The sequence below is a fragment of the Propithecus coquereli genome, unplaced genomic scaffold, assembly GCF_000956105.1.
Source record: "Propithecus coquereli isolate 6110/MARCELLA unplaced genomic scaffold, Pcoq_1.0 Scaffold84, whole genome shotgun sequence".
Lineage (NCBI taxonomy): Eukaryota > Metazoa > Chordata > Mammalia > Primates > Indriidae > Propithecus > Propithecus coquereli.
In genome coordinates this window covers 139,504-152,397 of record NW_012154618.1, presented here as the reverse complement: position 1 = coordinate 152,397, position 12,894 = coordinate 139,504, and the positions used below count along the sequence as shown (strand labels likewise).

At 43.6% G+C, this 12,894-nt stretch overlaps 1 protein-coding gene across 1 annotated transcript in view; it reads left to right on the top strand.

Annotated features, from left to right (window-relative positions):
- Positions 1 to 3,048: 3,048 nt before the first annotated feature.
- Positions 3,049 to 12,894, top strand: part of PNLIPRP1 (pancreatic lipase-related protein 1) — a 13,959-nt gene continuing 4,113 nt past the window's right edge. The window contains 10 exon segments of the mRNA XM_012663899.1: positions 3,049 to 3,097; positions 3,685 to 3,841; positions 4,341 to 4,464; positions 6,084 to 6,218; positions 7,597 to 7,703; positions 9,172 to 9,293; positions 9,393 to 9,512; positions 11,028 to 11,071; positions 11,073 to 11,147; positions 12,118 to 12,247. Coding sequence (XP_012519353.1) covers positions 3,049 to 3,097; positions 3,685 to 3,841; positions 4,341 to 4,464; positions 6,084 to 6,218; positions 7,597 to 7,703; positions 9,172 to 9,293; positions 9,393 to 9,512; positions 11,028 to 11,071; positions 11,073 to 11,147; positions 12,118 to 12,247 — 1,063 coding nt within the window.

Sequence of the window (12,894 nt, the reverse complement as noted above, 5' to 3'; positions counted from 1 at the left end):
GAGAAAAGAGTCTTATTACTACAGGGAGTCTTGTTCTGACAGCTTGGGAAAAGCTGTCCACAGCATGAAGTGAACTTCTTGTTTCGGTTTGCAGTTTAAATGTTTATGGTTATGACATTAGGCATTTTGGTGAACTGTGTGTCTCACACATTAAAATTTTCAACAAGTTGTCCAGCTTCAGCTTATAGGGTTTTAGGAACATGGTAGTTTTTGTTCTTAGTTGGAGAGCTATAGGCAGATATTGGAGATATCTGTATCTGTCTATCTATCTATAAAGGCATAGATATAATATAGATATAGACATTACATAGAATATCTCTGGAAAGACCACAAGGGGCTGGTACAGGAACATTTTTAACTTTATATTGTATCATATGTATAGAGGCATATATTACCCAGATACAAAGATGAATAAAATTTTAAGAAAGAAAAACTACCTCCAAATGCCCATGCCCCTACCCTCAAGCATCTGGCGCCCATACTCTCTCTCATCACCAGATCCAAGTAGCTGCTGAAAACACTAAACCCCCTTCCCTGCTTAGAGGACACCCACATCTGCTCTGACCACCTTTAGGCAGTTTTGAACACTGAACTCCCAAGGGAGGGGCCTTTCCCTCGAGAGTGAGCTTGGAGCCCACAGATGAATCACAATGAGGTGAGATGAGGGGTAAGATAGACACAGGGGCCTGACCCCTGGACAAACTGTGGCAGATCACGTGATGATTACTTCTCCCAAATCTAATCTCTGATGTTCGTGTTCTTCCTGCCTCTCTGAAGAACAGCATCTCTCTTCCCTCCTTAAAACTGTGCTTCCTCACACTTTCCAGTCCTGGAATTCACTGAGAATAAGGGGGAAGTGCCTACAAACTCTTCATGTGTACATTCACCCTCTCATAAATTCATAGCCACTTCAGTGCCAGGCTCTAGAGCTGGGGGAATAGCAGTGGCCAAAACAGACACACTCTCTACCCTCATGGTATTACATTCTAGATGGGAGAAGCACAACTGCAAATAACTAAACAGGTGAATGACTTGTTATAACTGTCGTCAAGTGATCTGAAGGAAGCAAACAAGGTTCTGGGGAGCTGGGGTCTGGGGCCAGGTTGGGGGCTGGCAGTGGGGGTGGGGGTTAAGGGTGGTCAGTAAATGCCTCACTGAAGAGGGGACATTTAAACTTATTGTCGAATGGCAAGGAGCCAATCCAGTGGAGGTCCAGCGAAGAGAGCTTCAGCTGTGGGAATAGTGAGTACAAAGGCCCTGACGTGGAAAAGGACTCGGGGTATTGGATGGAGGCAGGAGTGGCCATGTGCGGAGGGCGAAGTGGAAAGTAGCAAGAGACCCAAGAGGAAGGCAGGTCACCAGACACTTCCTGTCAACCGATTTCCCTATGCATCCACCATTAGATTTTCACAAATCTTCCTGTGTCCAGCATTATAACGTCAACAACAACAAAAAAAAAAGGCATAAATGCCTGTGACTTCACTATAGGCTTTGTCAATGGCTCTAGCACATTCCTGGACCCCATGAGCAGACTTCCAAAGATTAAATACCTCATCACCTAGACAGGCCAATCAGACGACTCAGGCTTGGCAGAGTTTAAGGGAAATGTATTTTTTATTTTGACATATTCTGTGTAAGTATCTCCCCTGTTCTGTGTGGTTGACACCCAACAAACTTTGCTGATTCCTTGTTCAGCATAACTGAATATTCACCAACTCTTTATTTCACTCTATACAGCCTGGATTCAAATCCCACCTCATCAATCATTAGCTGTGTGGCTTTACGGGCAATTTACTTATCTCTCTGTGCCTCGGTTTCCAGATCTGTAAAGGGAGGCTTATAATAGTACCTACTTCATGGGGTTGTTTTAAGACTAAATTAGCTAATACATACAAAGTGCTTAGAACTCTGACTTGACTTGGCAAAGTTCAATAACTGAAGGCTGCTATTCTTTACTACTCCACAAGAAATCCTTTCCATTTTCTTAAAGAGGGCCCTTGGGCCTGTATCCCAGTGTTTTGGTTGTTCAAGATTATGAACTTGAGACATATTTAACTTGGTGGGGGGTGCGGGGCACCCACAGTGTTTGCCATGGGAAGGCTTATCTGTCTTGCTGTGTGAACTGGCCGGGCTGCTCACAGATGTGCAGGTCTGTGAGTAAATCATGAGAGTCTCACAGGGGCTGAGTCTTACCTGCAGGTGTGCAACCTTCAGAGGATCTGGGGAAACTCAACAGATGGGGAGTGGGCTTTTGGAGCCTCCTGAACCCAACTGTTGAAATTATAGTGACATAATGTAGTAATTGCTGCTGTTTTAAACCATTATGTTTTTAGATTGGTTCACTGCATAGTAACAGATAACTGGAACGAGCAGTTAATGGGAGGATCTGTCTACAAAGCTCATGTGCCCAGGTAGGGCTAGTTTGCCAGAGAGAGAGAAAAAGAGAGAGAGAAGACGTTTTCTTAATCAGACACTTCTCTTTACTTTCAGCTATTTGAGAGTATTTCCATCTATTCTAAGTGAGAAATACTGTCCTCCATTATCAGAGTTTGATGCTATGTCCCTATTAAGACCTGTAAACTACTTGGTGATGAAATTGAAAATTGAAAAGTAGGGCCCCTTCAGCTCATGAGTGCTTGCATAGTTACATTAAGTACAAAGTTAGTGACTTTTTACCCCCTTTAACCAAGCATTCTTTCATCTTCCTAGACTTGTGAAAAGATTTGACCACTACTATTAATCTTGTTTTTGTATATTTGTGCAGATTAAAACATTAAGTGCACACAGCATGTGCTGTCATCACCTGCTGTTTTCTTGAAGTAGTGACCAAATGATAAGGCTGGAATATAAAAAAATAAAAAAGACCTGGGGACCTGATCCAGTGAGAAGGAACACCTGGCACACTGGACAGGGTAAGCCACCTTTGCCACTCCTTTCACCTTCCTGCTGGGAAGTAGAGACAAAGCAAACAGCCTTGAAGTGCTGAGAGTCTTTGCTCATTGCGCTGGTAATGGCTGATGAGGCTGAGCATGTTTAAATTTATTACAGATGCTGATCTTCTGGACAATCACGTTTTTCCTGCTGGGAGCAGCCAAAGGTAAGAAACATCACACCTGGCCTTTGGGAAGGGCTTAAATCCAAGATCTCAGCACTGGCCAGAGGAAGCTTTAGCCATGGCAGGGCTCCCAGCTTCTCCTGGGTTCTGGAGAGAGGCCGGTGGGGCTGACACTCTCTGCCTAGGAGAGTAGGCTGGGCAGCTTATGGGGCCCCTGCTTCAGAGCATCTCCCCACTGGCCTGCCTTCATGCCCAGGGTGCCCATGGCCAACTTTCCTAGGTAAAGCATTAAACACTTCCTGGCTTAACATATTGACTTATCAATGTCTGTTATCACATTAGTGAAATAAACATATCAGAAGAGCTAGGGATGGGACTCAGAACTTTTTAAATTTTGAGGGTAGTTCTAAGTGAAGGCACCATTGGTGTCCCTGTGGGATTTAATGGGACTTGTCCCAAGCCAGTACGTGGGCACTGGAGCCAAGAAGAAGGTGAGAGGGGCAAAGGTGGGTGCATTCATTGTCTTCAGACTGTCCTGGACAGGAGAGTGACCAGGCCTGGACAGCAGTGACATCTCAGAGCCCAGCCTCAGGAGGCAATCCTTGAGCAGACTCATCCTTTCTCTGTAGGAAAAGAAATTTCCTATGAGGACCTCGGGTGCTTTTCTGACACTGAGCCCTGGGCTGGGACTGCAATCAGGCCCTTGAAAATTCTCCCCTGGAGCCCTGAGAAGATTGGCACTCGCTTCCTGCTCTACACCAACGAAAACCCAAACAACTTTCAAGTGAGACCTCTGTCATTTTAACAACACTGTAACTGGGTGAGGGGCTGTGCCCACCTGGCAGACCACAGGTTTCTTATCTTTGTACCCTCTTCCTCCATCATGCCCTGCTCCACCACATCCCTCCAGCTGCCCCCGGGGCTAGCCAGACCTATTCTGAGTAGGTCTTCAGCAAATGTTGGTTTGAATGAATGCATGAGTCTCATTTGCCAGACCTCTAGCTGTTATGTGATTCTGGTCTGGGGCAAAGACCTTACTATTTAACAAGAACCACAGGGAAGGTAAGATTGTGAGCCACAGTCCAGATCCAGTGAAGGCAGGGGTTACTGGCCTGGGGAGATGGGGCAAAGAAAGGGAGATCAGAGTGGGCTGCATGGAAGAGATGGCTTTGTGCTAAGCTTTGAAGAGTCAAGGCACTGGGACAGGCAGAGATGAGGAAGGGGAGAGACAGGCCTGCAGGGCTGGGCTGTAAAAACATGCAGCACTCCTGTGTTTGTCACATACTCTCCTCCTCTCGGATCCATCAACGATTGAGGCATCAAATTTTCAAACGAACAGGAAGACCCGGTTCATCATCCACGGCTTCATAGACAAGGGAGATGAGAGCTGGGTGACAGACATGTGCCAGGTAGGAGCCCACTCTGATCCCTGCGCCGATTGTAGCCACAGCTTCCCACTAAAGTCTCCACCTCGCTTTACACACTCACAACAATGAGTTCAACAACAGGAAATCCTTATACATTGCATAACTCTATATAATTAAAATGTCTCTCTTCATAAAAATAAAAATTCCTTTCAATGTTTCTGAACTACATCTGCAGGCTGAAGCAACCACATGTGAAAAATATGTGAAAAATACTCCCACTATCTCATTTCTGCTTAAACCATGGCTCAATGTTTTCTGCTTCCATTTTTAGTGAGGGTACATTGTATTCCCAGATACGAGGGATTATGTTTTTTTTGTACAAATCTTTCCCACATTCCTGACAGAGATGTGTTGCTACGACCATTTATTTGAGATATAGAGACCTAGATTAGGTGACTAAACTGGCAGAGTAGAAAGTGCCCCACCCACCTACATGTAATATTAGTCAGAAGAACAGCAACAAAAGAATACACACGTGAGCACACACACATGCACACAGAGACACACATGCACACAGACGTGTGCACACGTGCGCACACGTGCACAGACACACATACACAGATATATACATGCACAATATACAATCATCCTTTCTGTTCATGAGTACACTGGTTCAATCTATTTTTCTGTCACCTTCAATTTACCCCAAAAGGCTGCCTTCCACACATATATCAACAATGCTAGTCGGTAATGTCAACAGGAAAAATTACAAACACAGAAAATTAAAGTCATTCTGCATTTGGCCTCGGTTTACTAGGTATTTCACTTGTCACCTTTCCTGTCCTATCATTCATAAGCATCTTATTCATACAGTTATACCCCAAATTCTCCAGGGTTTTGAGAGATTCCTCAGGGTTGCTTTGAAAATAAAAGCCCTGAGGAAAAAACTCTCTATCTCTGTGTATGTGATCACACATATTAGCATCCGATATGTGAAATGATTTCAAGTGGATTTTAAATTCAAAGTACCATTTTAAACTCAAGCTGGTCATATGTACTGCCTGACAGAACTCCTAAGGATATATCAGCTCCTTTGACATCCAGGAAGAAGTTTTCCTTTCTCAATCTCTTTTAAATCACTGCAGTTCTATTTTTCAAATATCTGCAGAGCATGTTTCCTCCATGAAATACTGTGCTGTCCTGACTGTAAAAGTAGTGAAGCTTCCCTCCCACTTTGAAGTTCAGTAAATGCCCAGGAGGCTGGGCCATTGCCAAATGGCTGAAAGGACCTCTCACAGTCAAACCTACAGGTCATTTAGACACTGGCCACTGGAGATTTCAGTTAAGGCCTTTCCTTTTCAAAATAGGGCTGTTTTAATGATGCAATTGTTTTTTCCCTCCTAATCAACCTTATTGAATTTGGTTGAAGAAAACCAGAAAGTGGCCAGGTTTTAATTAATCTGCAAGCTAGAGAGGGAATTGATTTGCCTTTCTCATAGCATTGGCCCTGAAGGACAACTCCTGACGACAGGATTCCCTAACAGAGTCTAGTTTATTTCAGTGCCCCAGCCAAGAGAAGAGAGAAGTGGCCATTTCTGATCCCCGCTGGATGGGGTTTCTCGTGCCTTCATGATAACACCCTGGTATTTCCCCAACACCAGAACATGTTCAAGGTGGAGGAGGTGAACTGCATCTGTGTGGACTGGAAGAAGGGCTCCCAAACCACCTACACGCAGGCCGCCAACAACATGCGAGAGGTGGGCATCCAGGTGGCCCAGAAGCTCAAAATCCTCTCGGTGAGTCAGCCAGCTGGGCCATATGAGGAGGAAAGCAGTGCCCACTGGTCTCTGTTGGGTAAAAATGAAGCTGGGAATTATGGATTAAAGAAGAATTAGAAAGAATTGACATTTCTTTCAGGATCTTACTTCTAAAACTGAAACTTGCCTTATAAGGACACACCAGTAGAAGAAAAAATAATAATTGCTAACATTTAGGAAGTGGGGGCTTTTATTATCATTTTCAGTTTATAAATAAAGAAATGGAGGCCCAGGAAGCTTAACTAGTTTGCCCAAAAAGTCATAGAGCAGGTGAATAGAAGTGTTGTCTTTTGGGCCCAGACCATCTAGCTTCAGGGGCCACCTATGATACTAGGTGAGCTCTGTTTGGGACAAAACACAGCATTGCTAGGGAAAGACAGTTGGAGCCAAAGGGCAGTATGTGCAATGGGCAATATACCAACTCTGTTGGCCTGTTGATGTGGGTTCTGTTGATGTTGGGGAATTTCTTCTGCCACAGTGATTTTGGTTGTTTTTTCCTACTCTGGTCTTTCATTTTAGCTAATTCTTTAAGTCTTTAATTCTTTAAGTTAAGTCAGTAATCCTTTATGACTATTTTCGATACCAGGGCTTGGCCATTTCTGTGTTATATTTAAAGGGTCTACAAAAGAACCCACTTCTGAACCCCTGCAGAAATCAAAACCCTTGGTGTTTGTACAAGAGGCACTGTAGACCAATAAATGAGGTGTCTTCGTGTGAATGTCTCTTGAGAACAACATTTGCAAACACCTCATGGCTCTATTTGATTTGGATTTTTTTTCTTTTTTTTTTTTTTTTTTGTCTTGAGTGGAGCACAGTATCAGGAGCATGTGAGGAGGTAAAGAGGATGAATGAGGTCCAGGCTCTCAAAGAGCTTGCAGTGAAGACTTGCAATGACAATAGAGTGTGATCTGTTGAGGGTTCTGATGGGGAGAGCACAGGCTTTATGGGAGCAAAAGAGGGAGCAGCTAATCCAGACTGGTGTGTGGGGCGATTAAGGAGGTCTCCCCAGGAAGAGACATCTAAGTTGAGAGTTGAAGGCTAGGCTGTATTAATTGCAGCTGGGCAAATGCTTGGGGGCTGCACAAACAGTGGGAGAACAAACCAGGTCCAGAGGGGAAAGACTACGACATATTCAAGGGCCTGAAAGTCTAACAAAGGGTTTGGCTGGAGAATAGTCTAGAAAAATAGATGATGAGTTAGGAAAGCCCTGAGGACGCTTGCAATGAGTTTGGGTTCGATCCTGAGGGCAGTGGGAGGCATAGAAGATTTTCAGCTGAGGAGTGATACTATCAGGTTGGCATGTTAAAAAAAACCACAACACAAATAATATCCTGAAAATACAATCTCCCCTCTCTAGACAGACTACAACTACTCACCTTCCAATGTCCACCTCATTGGCCACAGCCTTGGAGCCCACGTGGCTGGAGAGGCAGGGAGCAGGACCCCAGGCTTGGGCAGGATTACTGATAAGGCCCCAGGGGAAGGGCCCTATGTTTTGTCCCCAGCAACCCCAGAATGTGGTCACAAGGATGCAGCCCAGTTTAGAGTTGCCCTGAAGGAGACTGTCCCCCTGGGCTGTGGCAGAGCAGGGTGGAGCCTGCACAAAACATTTTAGGAAGCCCCCAAGAAGCCCATGAGTCTCTGTGACAAGGAAGGAATAGCTTTGCCCCCCTTTGCTTCTTCCATCTCTGTTCTGATCCCACCTCTCTAAGTCCAAGTTTTCTGGTGGTGTAGGTTGCCCAGCAAGACTGAGCATCCAGGAAAATGCCGGGTAAGGCTAGTATGAAAATGAGCAAAACATAATCAAGAAGGGGCTATATTGTCACTTCTTTCCCCCTTCTCTTTGAAATCAAGGGCAGAGTAGAACCTGAAAATTACGTTTCCCTACTGCCTCTGCTGGTAAAAGGAACCCAGCCACCATTATGGCCAAAAGCATCCTGTTAACTGAAGCAAAGCATTTGAATTATAACAACAACCAAATATACCTATATAACATAATTATTATAGTAAGCATAGATTAAGTGCCTGCTTATTCCAAATACTGCAAAAAGTGCTTTATATTTTCTTATTTAATCCTCAGAACTAAAGAAGAAGGCTCAAGGAAGCAAATAACTTGCCCAAAGTCACACAACTAGTCAGTGGTGGAACTGAGATTCAGACATGATTTTGCTGATGTTTGGCTTAAGCAACTCTATCTTTGTAAGAAACCTCCCCTTTATTTTCAGCAGATAACTACATTTATATTGATACTTTTTCAGTTGCTCTGACCGAAAAACTATTAACAAATTTAGGAGCCCTGTCAAGAAGAAAATATAGTCAAAAATATTAATAATATTTTACTTATATGGCCATGACTACATGCCAGTCACTGTGCTAGGGGCCACATAGCAACTCGTTTAATCTATAATAACCATATAAAACAGATGCCATTATTACTCCATTTTATAAAGTAAGGAAATTGAAGCACAAAAAGATTGAGTAACTTACTCAAGGACTTGCAACTTGCCCCAAAAGTAGTTGAGTAGGGATTTGAAGCCAGATAACCTAGCCCCAGATTCTGTGTTCCTAACCATGATACCATACTGTGCTTCTCCCCTTTTTTCTTCAAACTTAGGAAGAAAAAGAGGATGCTGAAGAAGAAAAATATACAAGTAAATGGGAGAATCTGATGTGGAAAAAAATCCTTGTTCAAAAAAAAATCTCAATTTCTTGGCTCATCTGCCTTCTTCTATCCATGCCACTGGGGCCTTTTTGTAATGAGCTACACTGAGACTGCAGGTCCTCATATTCAGCACCCGGGCCATGGCACTGCACAACTTCAGGGCATGGCACTCCTTGAGTTGGGCATTGCATATCCTAGGTAACTGTACATCCCCATCCTGCTGACACCTACAGTCAGGCCTACTGTTCTACAGTGCCGACCATCTCTTTTAGGGTTGGATCCCGTAGAAGCAAGTTTCGAGGGCACTGCTGAAGAAGTGCAACTTGACCCCTCCGATGCTGTCTTTGTTGATGTGATTCATACGGATTCAGCTCCCCTGATTCCATTCTTAGGTGAGACCCACAGTGCTCCAGCTTCAAGCATGTCCAGTTATGTTTTAACCACTATAGCCCTGCATTACAAAAAGCTCATTGCTGGTCAAAACATTTCAGGTTTTGGAATGAACCAACTGGTGGGTCACCTTGACTTCTTCCCCAATGAAGGAGAGAACATGCCAGGATGCAAGAAGAATGCCCTGTCACAGATCGTGGACCTTGATGGCATCTGGGCAGGTACAACTCTGGTGAGGATGAGGGGAGTAGGGAGGGCATCACTTCCCTGGAGTGAGCAGTGCCTTTCCAGAGCAAATGTTAGGAATGATAACACATCTTTCTTTAAAAATATACAATTCCCCTTCTGGACATTATTTCAGAAAAATGTAGCTACATATCATTTGTTATATCTCAGCTCTACTGATTTTGTACTTCCTTAGAACATTGCTGTTGATGTCCTGGAGTGTACAAAAAACAAAGAATTATAAAACTGTTGCTTAATGCTATAACTCCAACAATCAGTTGGTAGTTAACTAACAGCAAAAGGAAATATCAGAAGAGTAAACAGCCTGACTATAACTAAGAGAATTTTTCTGCAAATTCTCCCTTAGGAGTCGATGATATGGTTCAAACTTATGTAATTAGATCTAATTCAGTACCAGAATGAGACTATCTCCAGTGGTTTCCATGGCAAAGCCATTTGCACAATGAGAGCCATTGCTCACCTATGCTGAGTAGGAATAAGGAACAATCCTAGGTAAGGACGGTTACAGTGGAGTCTGCTATTCCAACTCTCTATTGTTGATCTAGCACATGTGGGAATAAAGGCAATCTTTCAGATACGCTCTGACTCCGTATCTAATGAGGTCAAACAGACAATGGACAGGTGAAATTTTATGCCAAACTTGTCATGTGGCACCACACAGGTTAAAATCCTTAGTGGGTTTTTCTAAGGAGTAATGATTTTTATTGAATTTCATAAAAATGGCTTGGCAAGTACGGATGCCATCAAAGCAATTATTAAGAATGAGGACAAATGCATTTTGTCTTTCACAGCCTTATGGGGGTTTGCATGGATAGGGTAGCCTAAACTTTCTACCAGTAATGGCCAAGCAAGTTCAAGCCAGGTCTGGAAGGTGTGCTGTAACATTTGTCACTTGGCCTGAGTTGCTGGGAGCTAAGAAAGGCTGCAAGGAAGATTAAGACACTATGAGAGTGATATTCAGACAAAGTTACTTAAAGTTATTCAGCCCTCCTTTCACTTGCATAAGTACAGCATGAAAATGTCCTTGCACTGGCTTTGTCATATCTGGGAGGTCATGTCACAACTGGTCATGTCTTTGAGGACCTCCAGCCTGGTGCCTACGACACGAGATGGCACAAAGGTTAGAGGGATGGGCTTGGGTTTCATTACCGGCTCTCCCACTTACTGGTGATGATTTGTAAATCTGAGGCTGTAATCTGTAGATTTTCCTGTAAAATATGAATTATATGGCAACGTATGGATGTAAGTAGGGATGATATGGTACCCACCTCCTAGGAAAGGTGAAGATAACATGGACAGTGCATATAAAGTGATCAAAACATTGGCCGGCACACAGAAAGCGCCCTCTATATGTTAATTGTTATTATTGTGGCTGGATTTGGGACTTATCTTAAATTTCTAAAAATATGGTCCCACTTTGGAGACAGAGGCAGAGAAGCTATTCCAAACCCCCCAACCACCTATGCATATGTCCTCATTTGTTTCCCCAGGAACCCAGGACTTTGTGGCTTGCAATCACCTAAGAAGCTACAAGTAATTACTCAGACAGCATCCTCAACCCAGACGGTTTTGCTGCATACCCCTGTGCTTCCTACAAGTCCTTCCAATCTGTAAGCTATTGTCCTAACTTGAATGATGGGCACCACCCCCCGTGGGACGGCTGTCCTGCTGTGTTCGGGATCTGCAATGCCTTCTCACTATGTGTTTTGCATTGTCCCTCAGAGTTCATGGTCCTATGGAGTGCAGAAAGAAAAAAAAACTTTAGGCAGGAAGTAGCTAAAATTCTAGATGAGATTAGTCATGTGGGAGAGAAAACTCTGGGAAATCAGAGAGAAGAGCAGTCAATTCAATGATGTAGAAAGGCTGCCTGAAAGAGGCAAGATTTGAATCTGGCTTGGAAATGATAAGAGTTTAGAAGGAAGAGGAGTGCACATTTCTGACAAGGGCAGAACCGGAACAGAAGAATGTGTGAGAGAAGAGCTCACACACCAGAGAGAGGGAAGGGTGATCCTATGTGCCAGGCTGGCAACAAAGGGAAAGCTGGAAGAAATGATAGGCTGGAGCCTGCCTGTTCTGGCTCATAGGAGCCAGTGTGAGCATCCCTTCCCCACTCTGTGTTCAGGGACATCATATTGGTAGTCTGAAATCGGACACTGTCAGAGGATTTACACCACGGAAATTGGTAAATGCTCTTCCTTCTAAACTCTCATCATTTCCAAGCCAGATTCAAATCTTGCCTCTTTCAGGCAGCCTTTCTACGTCATGACCAAAGCTTTCTGTCCCAGAGAATGGGCTGCTAATCATTCACCAGCATACTACTTAATGGAAGGTGTAATTCGTCTAACCTAAATCCTGGGCATCAGTATTTTTAAAGCTCCCCAAATAATTCTAATGTGTTATGCATAAGGGTTGGGAACCCTGCCCTGGGTGAAAGTAATTTAGAAATTATCTGTTCTAACCCCCTTCCTGTTACAAATGAGAATGCTCAGGCTATAGGAAAATTGAGTGTCTGCTCCCCAACATGTATCAGTCATAAAAAGACAAATCCACCTTACAGTCTCATCTACCTCTTCTCATTAGAACAAGTGCTTCCCCTGTCCAGATCAAGGGTGCCCACAGATGGGTCACTATGCTGATAAATTTGCTGGCAAGACAAGTGAGGAGCAGCAGAAATTCTTCTTGAACACAGGAGATGCCAGCAATTTTGCTCGTAAGTTGTACTTTGCCTATCTGTCCAGGTAAAGAAAATATAGTTTCTGTTACAAATGAAGGGCTTGTCTCTAACCTGAAATATTTGTGGGTACATTTTGATTATCTTAGAAAAGGACGCACTCACCCAAAGTATTCCATTTAAGATGCAACTGAAGATTTAGAGAGTCTGTATTTCTTCCATTTTATTTGTACGGCATGAAATGAGTAGAAGCAAATAGTAAAATTAATGGGATTATGGCAATTTGCATGTCCTTGTGGCCAGCTACCCTGAATTTTTGCTACTCCACAGTTTGTTGTTCCTTTTATTTTTAAGATTGTGTCAGACACATCTGTTGTTCTATTCACTCAGTAAACATTTATTTAATACCAGCTCTTTCCTGGGCTGTGCCCCTTAAGAATCCCCAACTCCATTCTCCATTTTCCCCACTCTGTCTAAGCATTTCTGATGCCCAGGGGCTGCCTCTCTGGTGAAGTAGGGGTGAGATTGAAGGCGAGGGTGGTTTCTCTACAAAACCTGCTGAATGGACTACGACATATGGTAGAGACTAGGCATATTTGGACCACTTTGTACCAAACTTCCCTATGACAGCTCTATAATATGTGGCCAGTAAAAACAGAGGCTATGTATCTATATAAATATATAAC